Source organism: Anser anser, assembly GCF_964211835.1.
Source record: "Anser anser genome assembly, chromosome: Z".
NCBI lineage: Eukaryota > Metazoa > Chordata > Aves > Anseriformes > Anatidae > Anser > Anser anser.
This window is the reverse complement of record NC_139723.1, coordinates 1,171,718-1,191,723: the sequence shown is the minus strand read 5'-3', so window position 1 is coordinate 1,191,723 and position 20,006 is coordinate 1,171,718. Positions and strand designations below refer to the sequence as shown.

Here is a 20,006-nt window from a genome sequence, read left to right as displayed (position 1 = left end):
TCAGCCAGTAGGTAGAACTAGCTTATGTTTTTTATTCAAAGTGTAGATGAAGAGGAACAGTAGATCTACATGACTGAGTAAAACATCTGTTTTACTTTGTGTTGTCTCCAGAATTTTTAATGAAAGTTCACATATTATCTCACAAAGTGATCTCTTACATTTTCTCTTATTTCTTCAGCCGAAGTCTGAAAAGACATCTGCAGCAGGTGGTGCTGTTGGCACAGGTGCTGTTGGCGCAGGTGCTGTTGCGAGTGCAGTTACTGCAGCTGATAAGCCAAGCACTGAGGTTGGTAAACACGATTCCAGATAAATGCTTCCCCTGTATTGACCTCAGAGAATGTTTCAGAAAAGAAACGTTCATGTTTCAGGAAAAAAAAGGTAACTGCTGAAGTATTTATGGACGGATGGTGGTAAAAGGACTACCTGAAAGAATTGGTAACCAGCTAGTGGCATGTTATTTCCTTTTTATCAGATAGGATTTCTTTAGAATCATTTTTAACACATGTAGTATAAAACTAATTCCATCTTGAGTTACATTTCTACATGAGTTGCCACATAAATAGAAATGATCTTGTTACTGACACTGCGAAATGAGTTTAAGAACAGTTCTTGCTGAAAAATTTCGCAAATGCTGGACCTGCTCAAATCTTCTGGTCTAGTTTCCAGGAATTTTTGGTAGATTCACCAGATGATTCAGGTTTTGTTTTTCTTTCCACAGAATGATACCTTTTATAACACTCTGCTTATTTTTCAGACTGGTATGGATGAGTCAGCACTAGACAGTCTAATAGATACACTAGGTGGACTTGAAGAAGATGAGCCTACTAGCCCAGTTTACACTGGTCCAGAAGTTACGGTACTTTCCTTTCTAATTTTATTTTTTAGAAGATTAATCTCTCAGATATGTCTATAGTTGTTAGCTATTACATTGACCCAGTAATTGTCTCTTTGATCTGCTAAGAGGTAAAATAAAGCTTGAACAGTTGCATTTTAGTGGTTTTCAGTAACACAGAAATGGTGTAATTATGTATATATCACAGTAGGAAATGGTTAAGTGTCAGCAAAGTTGCTTTTTGAATTGACTTGCGAGCATGGACTGTAGCAGATTTACAGAATGCAGTAATGGAGGCATAGGAGAGCGTTGAAGAACTTAGGAGCTGTCATATCTACTTGCAAAAGAGTAAAACATTAAGAATTCGGGGAAGAACGCATCCTTTTCTGAGCTAGAATGGGAAAGTAACAAAAGGGAGGTTGAGGTTACGTGCTTAATACAGTACTCAGACATAGCTCTACATTAGAAATTAATTTCTATAAACAGGAGTACAAAAACATTGTGTGCATTCTTTTCAAAGGAAGATATTTCTTCAAGATACTTAGAAGAAATGGGAAAACGAGAAGGTAGTCTCCCTCCAAAGTATGTTGAACTGCTGAAGGTTAGTGAATTAATAAAATAAAACAATTCTTTGTCCTTGCTTTCTTTCTTTTTGTATGTTTTTTGTTTCCCATTAATTACAAGAGTAATTATCCTTTTAGAGCAAAGGAGATGGCAAAGATGGAGGCCCACCAAAAGCAGATGAGCATTCTGAAGTAAGACTTTTTATTATTTTGTATTGCAGGGTGAAAATAACCCAATCATCATTGGATTCCTTGGAAAATTAAAGTGTTGCATGTCTTCCAAAAATTCCATGAAGTAGGAGAGGGCTGTGGGCTGCCAGATAACATAGATATTGATAAAACTAATAGAACTGGGCACAAGGTAGTGATGTGTGTTTTTTTGTTTTTCTAAATAAAGAGGTAGGAACTCTAAAGATACTGTTTCTGTCGGTATCAAGTCAAATAAATAAATGCTTATAGAGGTATTTGGCATAATAATAACAAAGGGAGGAAATAGTGGGCATAATAATAACATAGGCAGGAGATAGTAGCTGTGCATACAAGAATCTCTTAGTAATCTTTTTAGTAAAAAGTACTTCAGCTTCTGCACTTAACAAGATTATTCTGTTAGCCAGTTTAATTGGACTGTATGTTCAACATATAAAAATAAAAGCGTGTCTGAAAAATGAGTGAACAACTGAGGGAAAATATTACTTGAGTAACCAGGGAACATATTCAGATTTTAAACTGAATTTGACAACTTTAATATTTGAGCTTCAATAATCATAACCTAGTTTGCAATTTCTTCTTCAGAAACCAATGACAGATGATGAGCTTGCAGATGCCCTGTCATCTGACTTTACCTGTAGTACTCCTTCTGCTGAGGAAAAGAAGACAAGTCTGACAGAGGTATTGATTCTTTTTTTTTTTGGCCATGAAAGCTCTTATCGCAATTAAATATTTCCATTATTATCTTACCATTTTACTTGAATTTAAAAGAATGTCGACAGTTTTCCCTTCCTTTTATTTTTGCAAATATGCCTGTAGTTAAATTTGTCTCATTTTGTTCTTATGTAAAAGAAACAGAGTAAGGAAGGAGAAACCATACAAGCGCAAGCAGCAAGCTCAGTCAAGACTTCAGTTCCTCCTGAGAAGAAGAAAAAATCAAAAGAGGTATAGAGGTCTATCTTTTGAACAGTTACCTTCTAATTAAAATTTCACTTTACAAACATGTTACATATGTATGTGTGTCTGATCTTGGAAAGATGCTTGTCATCTTCATTTTCAGATTAAAATCCCGTTTAGCACAGAAGGTATGGGAATAATAGGAAATGTGATTGCTCAAACTGTACAGCATTTTGAAGATCAAATCTTGATGGGTCAGATAATTCTCCTTCTCCATTCCTCTGCAGAGTAACTGTTGTTCTTTTGTCTGGAGACAGTAGAGGAGTAAAATGTGTTTTTGTGAGGTTTTAAAACCTGAACGTGGTTTCATTTTCTTGTATTTTACAAACCATTCATTTTACCACTCTAGAAAGAGTTATACTGCCCCATCCCCAAGGGAAGATGTTTTGATTTGACTGTACTGAGCGTATCACAAAATATACAATATGTCACAATGTGATGTTACAATCAAATGAAGCCAAGTAGAGAAGACCGGTGTTGTGCTTGCTGTTTCCTTCATACACACCATGAAAAATATATGTATATTAAGGTCTGTGTCAATTTAAAGAAATAACAACATGATTCACATATTTTCTTAATGCAGGAAATGAAAGAGGATGCAATGGAAGCTCTTATGGATACTATTGGTGGACCTGAACCTGAACCTGAACCTGAAGATGTTACCACTATTGTAGAAGTGTCAGAGGTATAATCTTTTGTTTTTCTTTTTTTTTTTTTCAACAGCTTTCAGAATCTCCCATGGAATCATAGTTCCTTTTTGTTAGGTACTGTACAAATGTGTAAAATAATGACAAAGCGACTTCCATATCAAAAGCCTAAGGAATGTCTGAGTCTAGTATGATTAGGAAAATAAGAAATTATAAAATCCCAAGTGAATACAAGTAGAATAGAATATAGTAAGACAGTCTGGAGTATTAAAGTATTTCATTTTTTGTTATATAGGCATAAAAACATGCATCTTTCACACTGGGTACAATTTATATTAATCTTTTTTTCCCCGCACATATTTGTGTTTTTGCTTTTTTTTAAATTAACCTTTGTGTTTTTTTTACGGCGGATGTTCTCCTTTTGCCACTAAATACTATTGCCTTTGTAATTTGGGTGTTGCCTTTTGCTGTGTCTTCTCAGTCTTTTGTTTTTCTTCTACAGTAAGATTTCAACAGTAGCATTATGTTTGCACATTAAACTTTGCCTTTTAATTCAGTTTTTCAGACTCTGCTTGTAACCCTACTAATCTCACTTACATTCTCCTGTCTTCACTTACAACTCAAAGCAGGCAAATGACAAGGAAATAGTAGAAAATCAGTTGCTGCTTTAAAAAAAAAAGGTATTGGAGTTCAATTTTGACACAAAAATTCATGTTGTGTTGCAGATTTGGTCAGTTTGGGCCTTCAGATGTCTGAGTGAACGCATTGCTTAATGAAGAAGGTTTAAGAAGCACTGATGGAAAAATCCAGAATTACAGCTTGTATAGTCAGAGTGATGTAATCCAGGGAAACCTAAGAACTTTGAACATCCTGAAAAGTCTAAAAGTACTGGCCACGAAGTGACAGTTCTGAGCAGAGCTTTATGGATTAAAAAAAAAAAAGTTTATTTATGGCATTAATTCTTAAGCCATAATTCTTTTACCACAGAAATTTGATAGGAGTAAATTGAGGAATTTGAATATCTTGATGTATGGAATAATTTTATCTTACTAATACTTCTTTAAACATTAGGCTGAGCAATCTTGATAGTGATGTTGAGTGAATTGTAATTTTTCATTTCACTAAATAATATTTTTGTTCTTTCTATTTTTTCAGGCAAAAGCTAAAGAGAAAAAAGAAAAAAAGGCAGGAGAACGTGATGATACAATACCTCCAGAATACAGGCTAACACCGGAGTTGGTATGTTTTTCTAATCTCCATCGCTTTGTAAATAGTGCAGCTACCTCTGACACTTTCCTTGGTCACAGACAGGGAAAAAACATGGGGAAAACAAGTAGTAGTAGTATTCAACCAATGGCTTTACCCTCTTGGTCATTCTTGTGTCTCTAGTTTCATTCACTTCCTTTGTGAGGAAGATTTGTTCAGGGTTAAGCTAACTGACAGTAGAGCTGAGATGTTTTTCTGTGTAGTTCGGTTTCACTTGCAGAATTGGAAGTTTTTGTGATGGTTGTTAGTATAATTGACAATAACAAGACTGACATATAAACTTTGTCTGGTGGAGCTGTGTGAATGGAGCAGTTTTACCCCTCAGTTAGAGGTTTCACGACTGCCCAACTATAGACATAGAGTTTTAACCCACTGTTTGTACAAGCACAAAAGATTGTCTTTTACATTCAGAGCTTGCTTTTCTACTGGATTAGTTTCTGCTGTTTTACTATGGAGTTTTTCTGCTGCCTAGTGATACTGATAGGAATGAACACTTTTTTTTTCAGTTTCTTGGCCCATTTGTACTGTATTGGCATTAATTTTTTGTTTTGGTGTGTTTTTAAATCTGCTCATCTGATGGTGTAACAATTCCATTTGCTTAGGTGAATGCCTGTTACTATGTCACTGATTCCATCTGGTGTCTCTCATTTATATTATTTTGTTACTGATTATGGAGTATGACACCTCTTATAACAATGCAAAAATGTCAGTAATACATACTTTCTTCACTTTTAGGATAAAGATGGAAAACCAATATTGCCAAAGCCTGAAGAAAAACCTAAGGTTAGAAAACTGACAATACTGTAGGAGTGTGAATAGATACCCTGTTTTCTCCCCCCTCTGTCATCACTTCTCTCTGTGCCGTTATGTAAGTCTCTTAATCTGTTTGTGTGTTTACTTCATTGCATAAAACATGCTAATCTGAAGGGTGAAGTGGAAGCTGTTTTTACTGAAATTCACCGACTGTGAATGAAGAGATCATAGAAAAGGATTTAGAGATTACTAAGACATTGCAGAATTATGGAAATGACTGCTAACACAAAGAAAAGCTGTATCAAAGGGTTTGTTTAGGGTAACCTGTAGATGTACATTGAAGCTGTTGAAGGACAGAGAGAGAGTTGAGGCAGGAAAGTCTGTTTTCTTGACAGTTAATCATCAGATGTAAAGTAATACAATTGGAAAGAAGGAAAAAAAATATTGCAGTCATTTTCCTAATCACAGGGAACAACTTGGATTTCATAAGAATAATCTCCATCGTGGCCTAGAACGTGCAAAATAGATTGAACAGATTAAAAGAAAAGCTTAAAGGTTACTTGAAAGTACACAGGAAGAAAGCAAAAAAAAAAGGAAAAGAAAAGGAACTGAAAAGAAAAGAAATGAAATACTGTGAATTAAGGAGTGCTGCCAAAATATCTGGGCTAGAATTGGAAAAGTACAGTTAGCTAAAATGAGTGTGAAGGTCAGGACCAATCTGACTGAGAATGTAACAGTGCGTTTGTAACAGAAATGTGTTATTCAGGCTTGAAGTATGGAGGAATGCAAAGGTGGTGACAAAAAGACTTTGTCTCTATAAATTTGCGTCTGTCACATCATAGACATTCAGCAGTCTGAGTAGTTGATGTTTGACAGCTGCACAGAGGACCACCTGCCAAACATCGTAAGGAAAAAAAAGAGCAGCTATGTGTTGAGGGAACCGGATACTAATGTTAGGAGACAAGTCCTCTTGTTTCACAGGGAGCATAAGACAAAAGATGTCCAGAAAGAAAAGTTACAAAAGAGCATGGTAGGAGTTAAAGGAGGTTGGTTGATAGTTTGACTGAGGTTCAGAGCCAAAGCAAAACAGGAGGTAAGCTCAGAATCATGAGGTCTTCTGGCAAAAGAATGAAGGGGTTAGCAGAAGAATAAATATTCCTTTGCTCTTCTACCCCTATCAGTCTGGGACACAAATATCACTGAGTATTTGATCTGTAAGTGAATGACAGGAGTATCTATCTTGTGCTATTGTTTTCTGTGCTATCTCACTATTTATAATTTGAAGAAGGCAGTTCTCAGCAAGTTGTTTGCCAGTATTTCTATGATGTCATCGGTAATGTAGATCTGTGAAACTAAAAGCAGAAAAAATAATAAAAATGTCACTAGCTGACAAATCTTCAATCGCTTACTATCTCTTTCTCAATTCCATAGGAATGCAAAGTTCTTATTCCTTCTTGATTTCAGCTGGAGCTTCTAGTAATTTGGGTCTCTATTTTGCATGCCCTTAAGCACATATAGTGGGATTACTTTTGTAAGAAAAGTTCCCTCTAAGGGAACTGTACTCATACTGGGGGAAAAAAGGAGAATCAGAACCTGATCCTGCTGCTTTCCTGTACCTATAAAATTTATACTTGAAGTGTTGTAACAACATGATGTTGTTATAGTAAATATTAGCCAGTAAACATTATTATTCTTTTTTTTTCTAATTAGGAGGTTACATTTTCATTTTCAGTAGCCCAGTAAACAGTTTTGAACATAATATTCTCTAAATTTTGAATAAACTCTACATTATATTGGCTTTCAATAACAAAGCAACTGACTCATTCTGAAAAAAAAAATACATATATATATATAATATATATATATTTAGTTCTGTGCTCTGTGAAATTCATGTTGTTGGATGTGACTGTGAAGGGTTATTTTAGCGCAGGCTACAAAAGTTGGTTTGCTTTCCTAAAAGTTGAAGTATAATTCTTGGAAAAATACATTAAAAATAGACAGCGAGTCACCCATAACACATATGTCCTTTTTTGCAGCCTTTGAGTGAATCTGACCTTGTTGATGAATTTTCAAAAGACTTTGCCTGCCCTGCACAGCCTGCAGAACAATCCAAACCAATGAAGGCCAACAGCACATCCAAAGTATGTCTCTCTAGTTCACATAAAAAAGCTGTCAGAGTCAGGATTTTACAGCTGGATAATGCTACTGTTCATTCAAGAAAATATATTTTGTTTTCTTTCCCGTTGCTTTCAGTGCATTATAAGAACTGTGCTTGCAATTTAGTTCTTAATAGAATGATAACTATCTTTAAATTCATTTTTCATTATTTTGTACTGTAATTAAAACAAACCAAAAAAAACAGGTATATATGGGGTTTCTGAGCATATTCAGTAAAATGCAGTGCAACTGTTATGTTTCAGAAATCGTCAGCTCCTGAGTCTGCAAAGACTACAAAGGATGAAGTAGTCCCTCGTGCCACAGCCTGCACTGTGCAGTCTTCAGCTCCAGCATCTGTGTCATCAGTGAGTAGTTAGTCTCAGCAGGAGCTAAAGGAAAACTCAGTGCTTCATTTATGCAACGGTATAGCATATTGTCAAGACGGTTATTTCAGGATTACGTACTCTTCCTCAGTAGAGTTGAGTCATGAAGGATGGGTGCTTTCAAAAATACAATAGACTCATAGAATAATAGAATGGTTTGGGTTGGAAGGGAGCTGACAGAGCACCCAGTTCCAACCCCCTGCCATGGGAAGGGAAACCTCCCACCAAACCAGGTTGCTCAAAACCCCATCCAGCCTTGTCTTGGGCACATGGGGCATCCACAGCTTCTCTGGGCAGCCTGGGTCAGGGCCTCACCACACTCAGAGTCAATAATTTCTTCCTTATACCTAATCTAAACCTACCCTCTTTCAGTTTATCACTCCCTGATAAAGAATCCCTCTTTCTTGCCTTTTCTATAGCCCCCTTTTAGGTACCAGAAGGCTAACTATAAGGTCTCTCTGGATTCTTTTTTTCTCCAGGCTGACCAACCCCAACTATCTCAGCCTGTCTTTGTAGGAGAGGTGCTCCAGCCCTTAATCATCCTCATGGCCTCCTCTGGACTCGTTCTAATACTTCTGTGCCCTCCTTGTGCTGGGGCCCAGAGCTGAACGCAAGGCTCCAGGTGGGGTCTCACGAGAGCAGAGCAAAGGGGGACAATCCCCACCATCACCCTGCTGGCCATGCTGCTGTTGGTGCAGCCTAGGGTATGGTTGGCTTTCTGAGCTGCAGGCACACATTGCTGGCTCATGGTGAGCTTCTCATCAACCAACACCCTCAGGTCCTTCTCCTCAGGGCTGCTCTCGATCCATCCTCTGCCCTGCCTGTATTTGTGCTTGGGATTGCCTCAGCCCAGATGCAGGACCTTGCACGTGGTCTTGTTGAATCCCATGAGTTTCACACAAGCCCACCTCCCTGGCTTGTCAAGGTTCTCCTGGATGACATCCCTTCCCTCCAGCGTGTTGACAGTGCCACACACACACATTAAGTCTGTAAACTTTATGAGGGTCTCCGACAAAGTTGTTAAGTAGTGCTACTCCCAATACTGACCCCTCAGGAACACCACTCATCACTGGTCTCCAGCCGTACATTGAACCATTGACCGCAACATGAGTGTGTCCATCCAGCCAATTCCTTCCCCACTGAGTGGTCCATCCATCAAATCCATGTCTCTCCAACTGAGAGATGAGGATATTATGCAGGACAATGCCAAATGCTTTGCAGAAGTCCAGGTAGATGATGTCACTTGCTTTTCCCCTATCCACCAATTATGTAACCCTGTCGTAGAAGGCCACCGCTTTGTCAGGCACGATCTGCCTTTAGTGAAGCCACATTGACTATCATCCCTCACCTCCTTATTGTCCATGTGCCTTAGCAGAGTTTCCAGGAGGATTTGCTCCATGATCTTGCTTGGCTCAGAGATGAGTCTGACTGCCCTGTAGTTCCATGGGTCTTCTTCTTTCCCTTTTTAAAAAATGGGGGTTATGTTTCCCCTCTTCCATTCAGTGGGAACTTCACCGGACTGCCACGATTTCTCAAATATGATGGACAGTGCCTTAGCAGCTACGTCCGCCGGTTCCTCAGGTCCCATTGACTTGTGCACCTTCAGGTTCCTTAGATGGTCTCGAACTTGATCTTTTCCTACAGTGGGCAGTTCTTCGTTCTCTCAGTCCCTGCCTTTGCCTTGGCTGTGTGACTGGAGCTCTTGCCAGTGAAGACTGAGGGGGAAAAAAGTCATTGAGTACCTCAGCTTTCTCCATATCACGGGTAACCAGGTCTCCTGTTCCCTTCAGCAGAGGGCTCACTTTTTCCCCTTGTTTTCCGTTTATCACTGATGTACCTACAGAAGCCTTTCTGGCACTGCATGTCCCTTTCCAGATTTAATTCTGTCAGTGCTTTAGCTTTCCTAACCTGATTCCCAGCTATTTGGACAGTGTGTCTGGATCCCTCCCAGGCTACAAGTCCTTTCTTCCACCCTCCATAGGTCTCCTTTTTCTGCTTGAGTTTGGCCAGGAGCTCCTTGTTCATCTATGGAGGCATCCTGGCATTGTTGCCTGACTTCTTCTGTGTCAGGATGTATCGCTCCTGAGCTTGGAGGAGGTGAATATCCTTGAATATCAAACAGTTTTCTTGGGCGGGCCCCTCTGTCCTCCAAGACTTGTCCCATGGTACTCTACTGAGCAGATTCCTGACAAGGGGATTAAAATCTGGACAAAAAATTGACCCTTTGGAACATTTTAGCTGTCTGTGGATCTCTGGAAAGGAGAACTCTATTTACAGAGGAGACACTGATCAGTGTTCCTTTACACAGAATCATAGAATCGTTAAGGTTGGAAAAGACCTCCAAGATCATCTGGTCCAACCATCCTCCTACCACCAATATCACCCACTGAACCACGTTCCAAAGCACCAGGTCCAACCTCTCCTTAAACACCCCCCGGGGATGGTGACTCTGCCACTTCCCTGGGCAACCCATCCCGTTCCAATGCCTGACTACTCTTCCTGAGAAGTGATGACTTTACACTGATGCATAGTGTAACTTTTTAGATAAGTTTGAAAATTTTTAATACTTGAATAAATTAAGACACTTAATTGAAATCTGAATCAGGAATGAAAACTAGAATTAGCTGCTACTGAGCAGCTACGAGGCCACACCACAGTAGTCTCAAAAGACACGGTAAGTATACAGCACATATATATTTGAGATATAAAAACAGTAGAAAAAGTGGAAACGTTAAACTGAACACAAAAAAAAATAACAGAGGTCATTCCCTGCTTAATGGAGCTGTTTCTAATGTTCTTCCTCAGGGAAAAAATGATGTGACATTTATGAGTTACAAGACTTCTCAGCCAGACATTTACAGAATACAATTCTAACCTAAAACATGCAATTTTTAATTATTAAAAAGGAATGCCAAAAAAACTGCTTAAAGCATGTTTAAGACAAGTGCAGACAAAGCAGATACTGAGAAAGCTGGGCATTAAGCACAATTTAACAAGCCTACCAGCATTCTGTCCTTCAAAGCTTTACATATCAAATCAAAGCACTGATAATAATTCTTATTTTTTGTTATCCCTAACTTGCCATTAGAAAACAGAAAACTGACATCAGAATAACTTTTCTAAACTAATTTATTTATTTTTTTTGTCTTTCCTCTACCAACATCTTCAGAATCCGCATCCTTATCTTTTCTAGCTGATTTGGTCACTGATGGTATGGTAGCCAAGTTTTAGCTCTCAGAAGAATATGGGAAAGTGTGATAACTTGAATATAGTACAGCATTTCTGAGGGCAGGCAAGTGTGGAAGCTAGCCAGAGGACTTACAGACCAGCGAAGCAGGATGGAAATTAAGAATTTTCTTGCAGTTTCAAAGCCAGGAGACAGAAGAATTTCTTCAGAGTTGGACTGCAAAGTAGGCATGGGAATCAGAGAAACTCTTAATTCCTTCTCTAATGGTATTAGTATGTTTCAACAACTTGTCCTAGACTCTGAAAACCCTGCAACAAAATAATGACGGTATTAAAAGATCAGGATTTATATTTATCAACAGGGATGTTTGGAGAAGCCGATTAACAGAGTATATCTTAAAACCCAGAACACTGCTATTAGTCTTCATTTTAATAAAGTTAATCATGTGTACAAATAAAATGATCTAATACAATCTCTAATACAATAAATTGAATAGAGGCATAAAAATCCAATAGTTCAAAAACTAAATTCATGCTCTTGTACTAAATCCAGTGATTGAGTTATAAACACCTTGAACTCAGCAGGTCCCATGTATGTGGACACAACTGGGAAGGGAAGCATTATAGATTTTTAGTTTACTTATCAGATTTTATCTCTAGTAATGCGTGGCTGTCAGTTGTAGTGCATAAACAAGTTTCTTCACCTGCAGCTGAATTCCAGGCTAAGAATTATATTTTACTGTATTGATACTCTTGTAGGTTGGTCATGTGACAGATGAAGCACTGGAAGCCTTGTCCAGTAGCCTAGCAAAGAAGAAGCCTGATCCAGAAGAAGCGAAACCTGCTGTAGACAAAGTTAAGGTAGAAAATAATCAGATCTCAAAAATACCCTGTTGATGTACTTATCTTCAGCATTACTGATTACCTATTTCCACAGGCTAAAGAAGTTGGATATAACATTGTCACTTTTTAAAAACAAAATTTACTGGTGAAACCAGTTGTATTCTATTTAGGAAATACTAGTAGGATTTGAATAGTGAGTACATTTTCTTAATCTTTGTGCCCATAACAGTACTCTACTACATTATCTTCCCTCAGCTTCTGGAAACCAAATTTGCTTAGCATCCTACTGCTGAAACAATACAGAATTAACACACACATCAGAGCTAGTGTGTAATTTAGTCTATTTTCAACAGGGAACATGTTTATGATAAGTTCTTTAAATTAAGAATAGCATATAAAACTTGTTTTTTGTCACTGGTCTTGTTATTTTAACGTGGAGGCTAAAGTACATCACAGGAATATGCATACTCTGTGTAAGGGAATGCTGTTTGTAGCCACAATCTAATATTTTTTATTTTTTTTATTTTTTACTCAAATTATTGAGTGTAGCCACAAAGAAAGGACTTTATAGTATGCTGGAACTGTGTCAATAAGAAGTTCTCAAAGTTAGCTTCACTACGTTTTCTTTTTTTTTTTTTTTTTTACTGATCATCTTCCAATGTAACTTGTATGGGGAGGAGTCCTTTATGGATCTGGCTACTGCATTCTTTACTTAGGCTTCCTTTGAATGCCAATCCAGGTAGCTGTTGAATGCAGTTGAAATAAAATCAAGAATTATGGCTCAGAGGTACACTGCTATTTTGCCATTGGCCCGTGCTTGTCTTTACTCTGTTGGTCTTCATTGTAATAGGTGGATCTAGTCCCACCAAATGCAGGAAGAAACACAAAGAGAAATGAAGCCTTTTTCAAGAAGGCTCTCTGAATTTCCGTGAATTTTTTTCATTCGGCAGTGGCACTGAATTAGATTAATTGGAATCAGTAGAATGAAGACACTGAAAGCTTGCTTATGCGTTTCTGTTGTGATGTGGTTATTTGGTTTTTATTCGTACTATTTTTATTTTGCCTTAAAAGGAGAAAAACAAGCAGGAAGAACACAAAAAACTGGGGGAAGATGAAGAAACAATTCCTCCAGAGTACAGATTAACAGATGCAAAAGTAATTTATTTACTGTGCTATTTTAGTCTTTAAACACCTTTCATTCTTCAGTGTACATGCTTGAAACTGGAACTCTTTCGTTTTGAAATGTTTGTTTACTTCAGGCATTTTTATGGTGTATAAAAATGGTGTTTTGTAGTTCCTGAATATCTGACATCTTTCATTAGATGCCTACATAGGCACAGAAATGGTTCAAATGCAAGTACCTACGTATGAGTAATTTTGTCTGAGATTAGTTCACTGAGTCTTTCATTATTTTTTTGTGCTGTAGAATTTGATAAATTGTGATTAGTTAAAGCTGCTCTTTAGAAAATAAAAAGGCAAACCAACAAGCTTCAAGTCGGTATTTTTACAGACATCACCATATAACTCACTTGACATAAATGGGTTGCTTAGTTATAGCCAGGACTTGCACAACGCCTGCCATAGATGCCAATGTGAAAAGACATGGCCTTCCTGGACTCCCGTGTCCAGCAATATTGCTATAAACCTGGAAGGTGGGGTTTTTACTTAATTCTGCTACTTCCATGGCAGTTGAAGCACAAAATAGGGAAGCTCAGAATCCAACACACTGCATCGCTTTTAAGCGGTCGTTATGTTTTTAAGTTACAGGAGCTTGTTTTTTTTTTTTTTTTTAAATGACACTTTGGATAACAGTAGAAAATGCTAGAGGTTACTGGTTAGATCATTTCTTATTCCTTGTATATAGTGTTATCTGTCATTAAGTCAGTTCTTTCAGAGTTCTCATATTGTATGGTCATTTAAGGACTACTTGGATTAATGCAAGAGGATTTTTCTTTTCTAGGATAAAGATGGAAAACCACTGCCACTAAAACCTGAAAAAGAGTTCCAGGTAAAAAAAAAAAAAAAAAAAAGTGAATATATATGTATTTGGAATGCTTCATTCATTAGTTTTAAAATGGGGATATACTGTTACCTGATAACATTTTTTTTTTCTCTTTTCAATGATAGCCGATGAGTGAAAATGATTTGTTAGAGGGTTTGACGAAAGGTTTTTCCTGTTCTCCAGCACAATCTGCACCACTACCTGCACCAAGTGTAAAAAAGGTGAGTATATTTGTTTTCTGAAAATGTTCTATCTTCATGTAGTTTCAGTAACCCTGAGGTTTTTGAGTTTCCCTTAAATTTTACATAAACTTTCTTGAATAAATATATTTTTTAATTTTGTTGCAGTGAAATAATAGGACAGAGAGCAGGACTGTAATAATAGTTTAAAAAAAAAAACACAAAAAGCAACACACCTAGGTAAATAAGCTGTCATATCTTTCTACCAGTTGCTTGCCTATGTAGTGCTTGAACTTTTAAAAATGTTACTTAGAGATGTAGATGGTCTTGGTGAAATCTTAGTTCCTCTGAAGTTCTACAAAACTTGCCTTCAACTTAGCTATGCCAGGGTTTGACTTAGTAGTTGAGATGCAAGACTGAACACGAACAAACTGAGACGCAAAACACCTGCACTGTGCTTCTCAGGAAGGGGTTTCAATCTGAAAAAAGTTGAGCTTCAAAGTAAAATAAAGTCCTTGAAATAAACTCGTCAGGCATTGCATTTCAAATGCATGGAATTTGATAAATATTTTTCCTTTTAGTCCTCTCTATTAGTAACAATGCTGTGTCTTGTTTCAGAAAACCAAGGAGGGTAAAAAGCCTGACGATTCCTCAGATGTTATCTCTGCTGCTACAGTTTCCTCAGTGCACTCAGCAGCTTCTCTACCTTCCACATCAGTAAGCAGCATTTTCTCCAGATACTTATTTCAAAGAAAGGAAAAATTGAAGGGAGTGTGATTAGGACAGTTGCACAAATATAGATTGTTGTAAAGTTAAATGATTTATTGTAAATACTGGTTATTGAGGGGAAAGAAGATGTTTCCTCTGGAGAAAAAAAGTTTGAGGTTTTATTGATTCTTCATCTTCAACAGAATGTGAAGACTGTTCTGTCCATTTCGTCTTAATATCGCTTAATGTTGTATTTCAGGCTGCTTTTGAAAACCCCTTGCCTGCACTTGGAAAAGGAGGTGCCCAATCCCGTGCTGATTCCTCCAGAATTACAGAGGACATTAGCGGATTTGTGCATTTCATTTCTATGGGTAGCTGCAGATAGTTAGCTATGTGCAAGTGGTTTCATTTTTAGGCTTGGGCTTTTAAGTGAGCCACATCATTCTTTTTTTAGTTAGATAATAACAACACTGCAAATAATAATAGAGTAGTCGTCATCATAGTGGCGAAGTCATCTTTTAAGCCTGAAAATAAAGGAATTCAAGGTCAATGAAGGCACAAGCAGTTCTATGGCCTCCTCTTAATACCATTTTTATTTAGTTCCATTGAGCAGTAATGTTGCATGGCTGTACTTTTTTCCATCTTGATTTGTGCAATGAGAGCTCCCTCTAGTGTTTTGAAAAGGAAATTTAAAGCTCCTCCCACCTGCGACAGTAAAGATTTTTCTCAGCAGTGTTTGAACAAAAGTGCTGTGAATTAGCAAAAGACCATATATATTGTGAAGATAAAATGTTAATAAGTTTTAATTCAGATTTACACTTTCTTAGCAACTAATCTGCAGTGATAATGATGTTTGCAAAATGAATAACAGCTACAAAAAAAAACCCACAGTATTTTAACTGTTCTCATTAGTTCCGTTTTGTAACAAAACAAAGCCATTCAAATCAATTCTGTAACCCCTACTTCAAATTATGTTCTCTGTAGGTCTAAATATTCAGATATCTTTTGTTATTACTACATTGCAATTAGAAAGGAAGAGCTGACAATTGTTCGCTGAAGTTGTTGGTTCATTAGTTAGTATTTATATTAGTTTGCAAAAATATTTTTACAGCAGATTTGCTTTCACAAACGTATTTATACTTTATTAGGGAGGAAAAGAGATGGATGAAGCCTTGGATCTCCTGTCTGATTCCTTGGGACAGAGAGAACCTGACCCTGATGAGAACAAACCAGTTGTGGATAAAGTAAAGGTAACAAAAAACATTCTGAAATTTTGCTGGCTGAAAACAGTTGAGATATTTACCTTATTTCTTAAAGATTTTTAATAATATAGAATATTGAAATACTTCTTATATACTCATATGGGTACATGGCTTGTGATTTTCAGATGCAGGAGGGAGGTTACTAGAAAAAAAACACACTGATGTTGTCATGTAGACAAATTAACCATTTTTTGTGTTTTTTTGTGATTTTTGTGAAAAATGTTGAATTGTACACTTCAGACATTTGGAGGTAATTGCTGAAATATTACAGGAAATTTGCAGTAATTTGACTTCAGTGCCTTTTATTGTCATTATTCAAGTTTCTTCTCTGACATTTGTTTCTAAAATAATTTTGTGGCTTTCTTTTTGTCAAACTTAATTGACTTTTATAACCCAACATGCATCAAGTTCATCAATGGACATGTTCATTTAATCAGTTTTGTTTTTCTGCTTGCTTGTTTCTGATTGATTTGACTTCATTTGGTCTCCATTCCGTCTTTTTTCGTATAATTGTGTAAAAGCCTTTCTGCTAATAAGGAAATCACATGCATCTCTGCGTAATAATGACAGTTACAGTAAACTGTAAACTGAAATACTTAAAGGGTTGTTAGTGGGGTAAAATCACCATATGCTGCCCATGAATAAATTTAGGATGGAAATTAGGAGGTTTCTAATCTAAGATGAGGCCCCAGTGTGGTGATGATTGGCTGCCTAATGAAGGTTACAGTCTGGTTAGTGTTGTCCCTTGTCATAGGAAGGCGGTGAGTGCTTGATATTTGAGACTTCTGCGACTCCTGTGCCTCAGCGGTAACGGAGATGTAAAAGCTCAGCTTTCATGTGTTTTTTTTTTTTTAAGGCATAGAAAATGTTCATACCAGATTGCATTTTTTCAGAAACAAAGAAGAGTTCCTTAATATGTCTGCATTTACAAATACAAAAAATACTCTTCAACCCTATGCTTAAAAACCTATTTGCATCTAAACCAGCTGTTGTATTCGGCATGGTACACTTGACAGAGCTCGAAGAATTATAGATGGAAAAAAAAGCTTAGTGGAACTGCTTCCAACCGTGATGTGTTTTTTTGGAGCTTGTGGTGTCGTGTCTTGTAGTTATGTTGTATTTGAAAATGACTCTGGCTCCTAAGCCTGATAAGAAGCATAGGCCAGGTGTCGTGTGGGCAAGTGCTCTGGGTTATGCTATAAAGGTACGGAGATGCATGGCTCAGGTATTACAAGAACATAAGCTTTGTTTTAAAACCTCGGTGCATGGCTGAGATTCTGTGTGATAGTACAGATTGACTCCTTGTAGTCACATTCTTGTAGAGCAGACCCTGAAATGGAGGTGCACTATGCACAGCGTATCCATCTGGTCAGAAGAGGTTATTGTCCCACTATGTTTAGTGTTGGTGCTGCCTCACCTTGAGTATTGTGTGGGCTCCACAGTATGAAAAGGATGTTAAGGTACTGGAAAACACCCTGTGGAGGGCAGCAAAGCTGGTAAAAACGTACGGAAAGCATGTGCTGTTAAGAAAGGCCAGAGACACTTGGTTTGTCTGGAGCAAGGAAGGCCAAGAGGCAATCTTGTTGCACTCTGCAACGTCTTGAGCAGGGGAAGCGCAGAGGGAGGTGCCCATCTCTGCTCCCTGATGGGAATGGCAAAGAGCTGCGCCAGCAGGGGGTTCAGACCAGACATCAGGAAAAATTTATTTACTGTGGTCAGGCACTGGAACAGGCTTCCTAGAGAGGTCATTGCTGCCCCGTGCCTGTCAGTGTTCAAGAGGTGTTTAGGCAATTACCTCATTAATATGCTTTAACTTTCGGCTAGCCCTGAAGTGCTCAGGCAGTTGGGCTTGATCTTTGAAGGTCCCTTCCAACTTAACTATTATGTTCTATTCTGAAATTTGACATAACTGTTTTCTTATGTTAGGATGCTGCTGCATATGTACATGTTTAACTTGCTAAATGTCATCACCTGTTGAGAGCTAGTAATCTTAAAACTTTCAGGCATGAAACACACTTCATGGTGAAATGAACGTATGGGTCTTTTTTCCAGTAGTTTTGAAATTTTAAATTCAAAAAAGGCAGCTGTCCTCATAAATTTTTACAATGAACACTCCAACTTACTGCTTTCTAATGTTTCTAACATTCATCAGACTAATTGGGCAAATACCATATTTGTCAAACTGTTAAATGATGCACAATATAGAACTACCTATGCGTTAAGTATACAATTGCATATTAAAACCTCAAAATAGCAACAATAGAGCTAAGTATTAAAGTTGTTTGAAATTAAATGCTTTCAGGAAAAGTCTAAATCTGAACACAGAGACAAACTTGGAGAAAGAGATGATACTATCCCACCTGACTACCGAGAACTTCTGGAGTCAGGTGACCAGGTAAGGAAAAACTCTATTAATTTTTAATTAATTACCTCACTGCAACACTAGGAATTTGTGCATATGTGCCAGTCTTTCTGTGGAATTAGAGGGAGAACAGCGAAACTGGGTAAGGGAGTAAGTGTGTGTGCTATATTTATTAAGGTTCAACACACAAATATTCTGTTCTTAGAGAAGCTGTATATATCCGTGCATGCATTTGATTTAAAAAAAAAAAAAGGCAAACAAAAACAACCTAAGGTGTGTATTTCTTGTTTTTTTTTTTAACTTTTTAGAATTGGACACTGAACAGATTAGTCATTTTAACCACCTAATAGCAGTCAACATGATGGAGATATGGCAGTACAGGTTTCGGTTATACTGTCTCATTTTCTTAGGTGTTCCAGAAAACTAGGTAAACAAAAAAAGGGTGTCACCCTTTAAGAAGCTTGGTTTATATTCTCCCACAAACAGGAGCTACTTGCAAACTATAGTTAAAAATGCCTATTCCTTCCAAGCAGCGTCATGTTTACGGATGAAGAATATATACAAGTATAACCTTCATGGTATATACCTGAAGCCCTGTGGAACTAACATTCACTGTAATGAGTGACCACTCTGACAGTGATTCGGTCATTTCTAGATCAAGAAACTACTTTTCCAGTAGTCTACAAAGTCAGACAAAATTACACACATAATGAAGTAACGGAGCATGAAAATATGTTGTGAACTGGCTTGAACACACAGCTTAAGTAATAAAGAAATGAGTATGGAATGGTTCAACTTTCATGGTGATCTGAAAACTCCCTATTTAATATGTGTAAAAGCACATTATATGTCATAAAACTAATCTGACCAGATCAAAATGAGAATAAAATCTTTATTATTTCCAAGGGTAAACCTGTAAAGCCAACTCCAAAGGATGCTTTGAAACACAAAGAACAAAAGGTAAAATTTGTTCTCCTTTTGTTTTGTGTTAGTTTGTTGTGTGCTGTGATCTTTTTTTTCTTAAGCAGTGTCAATTGGAGGCTTTAAGTTTGCATTATTGCAAACTCGCATAAATGCCATTGAATGCAGTAGGTAATAGTAAAACTTTTTTACCTACTCAAGTAGGTAATAGTAATTTTTTTTACCTACCTAAAAATAGGTGTACACAGTAAAACTTTTCTTAAAAGTAACTATCCGTAATAAATGGGCAACTATGCTATTAATGCTAATGTCCAATATTCAAAGCAATTGTGTAGTTTGGAAACCTCCAATATAGATGTCTCTGTTCTGACATATGTTTAGAGCTAAGATATATAGATATTTAAATAAAAGGATAATTAAGCCAGTCTTAAATGCCTGAAACATTAATTCAGCTGTCAGAAAGTAGTGCATATTGTATGACTTCAGAATTAACATTATTGCAGAAGCCTACAGATGAGTCTGCAGCTATCGATGCTCTATCAGGTGACTTTGATACTTGTGCAAATGCTCCTGCCACACCACAGCACTCAAAGGTAGGACATTTTCTGCTAATAACTTGCAAAATAAATAGTTTTCCACTACTTAGTAAAAGTTCTATTTGCTGTAGCTCAGTTTAGGTTTAGAGAGATCCTCTTTGGAATGTGCTGTCAAAATTTAATGATTATCTTAGTATTATAAAGGAAGTTTGATGTGTCTTCCTGAGTACTAAAGGAAGAAG

General features: G+C 37.2%; 1 protein-coding gene across 13 annotated transcripts in view; it reads left to right on the top strand.

Annotated features, from left to right (window-relative positions):
- CAST (calpastatin) overlaps positions 1-20,006 on the top strand; it is a 65,802-nt gene that overhangs the window by 39,296 nt on the left and 6,500 nt on the right. For 6 of the 13 annotated variants that reach the window (XM_083818064.1, XM_083818065.1, XM_083818066.1 and 3 more), the window contains 19 exons: positions 179-286; positions 755-856; positions 1,353-1,433; positions 1,534-1,587; positions 2,188-2,283; positions 2,455-2,547; positions 3,143-3,244; positions 4,362-4,445; positions 5,208-5,255; positions 7,262-7,366; positions 7,646-7,747; positions 11,711-11,812; positions 13,755-13,802; positions 13,922-14,017; positions 14,594-14,692; positions 15,832-15,933; positions 18,248-18,340; positions 19,214-19,267; positions 19,732-19,821. In XM_083818064.1, coding sequence (XP_083674190.1) covers positions 179-286; positions 755-856; positions 1,353-1,433; positions 1,534-1,587; positions 2,188-2,283; positions 2,455-2,547; positions 3,143-3,244; positions 4,362-4,445; positions 5,208-5,255; positions 7,262-7,366; positions 7,646-7,747; positions 11,711-11,812; positions 13,755-13,802; positions 13,922-14,017; positions 14,594-14,692; positions 15,832-15,933; positions 18,248-18,340; positions 19,214-19,267; positions 19,732-19,821 — 1,659 coding nt within the window. Of the gene's footprint in view, positions 1-178; positions 287-754; positions 857-1,352; positions 1,434-1,533; positions 1,588-2,187; positions 2,284-2,454; positions 2,548-3,142; positions 3,245-4,361; positions 4,446-5,207; positions 5,256-7,261; positions 7,367-7,645; positions 7,748-11,710; positions 11,813-12,865; positions 12,950-13,754; positions 13,803-13,921; positions 14,018-14,593; positions 14,693-15,831; positions 15,934-18,247; positions 18,341-19,213; positions 19,268-19,731; positions 19,822-20,006 lie in introns of all 13 variants that reach the window. The other 7 variants (XM_083818061.1, XM_083818056.1, XM_083818062.1 and 4 more) reach the window with 3 other exon arrangements.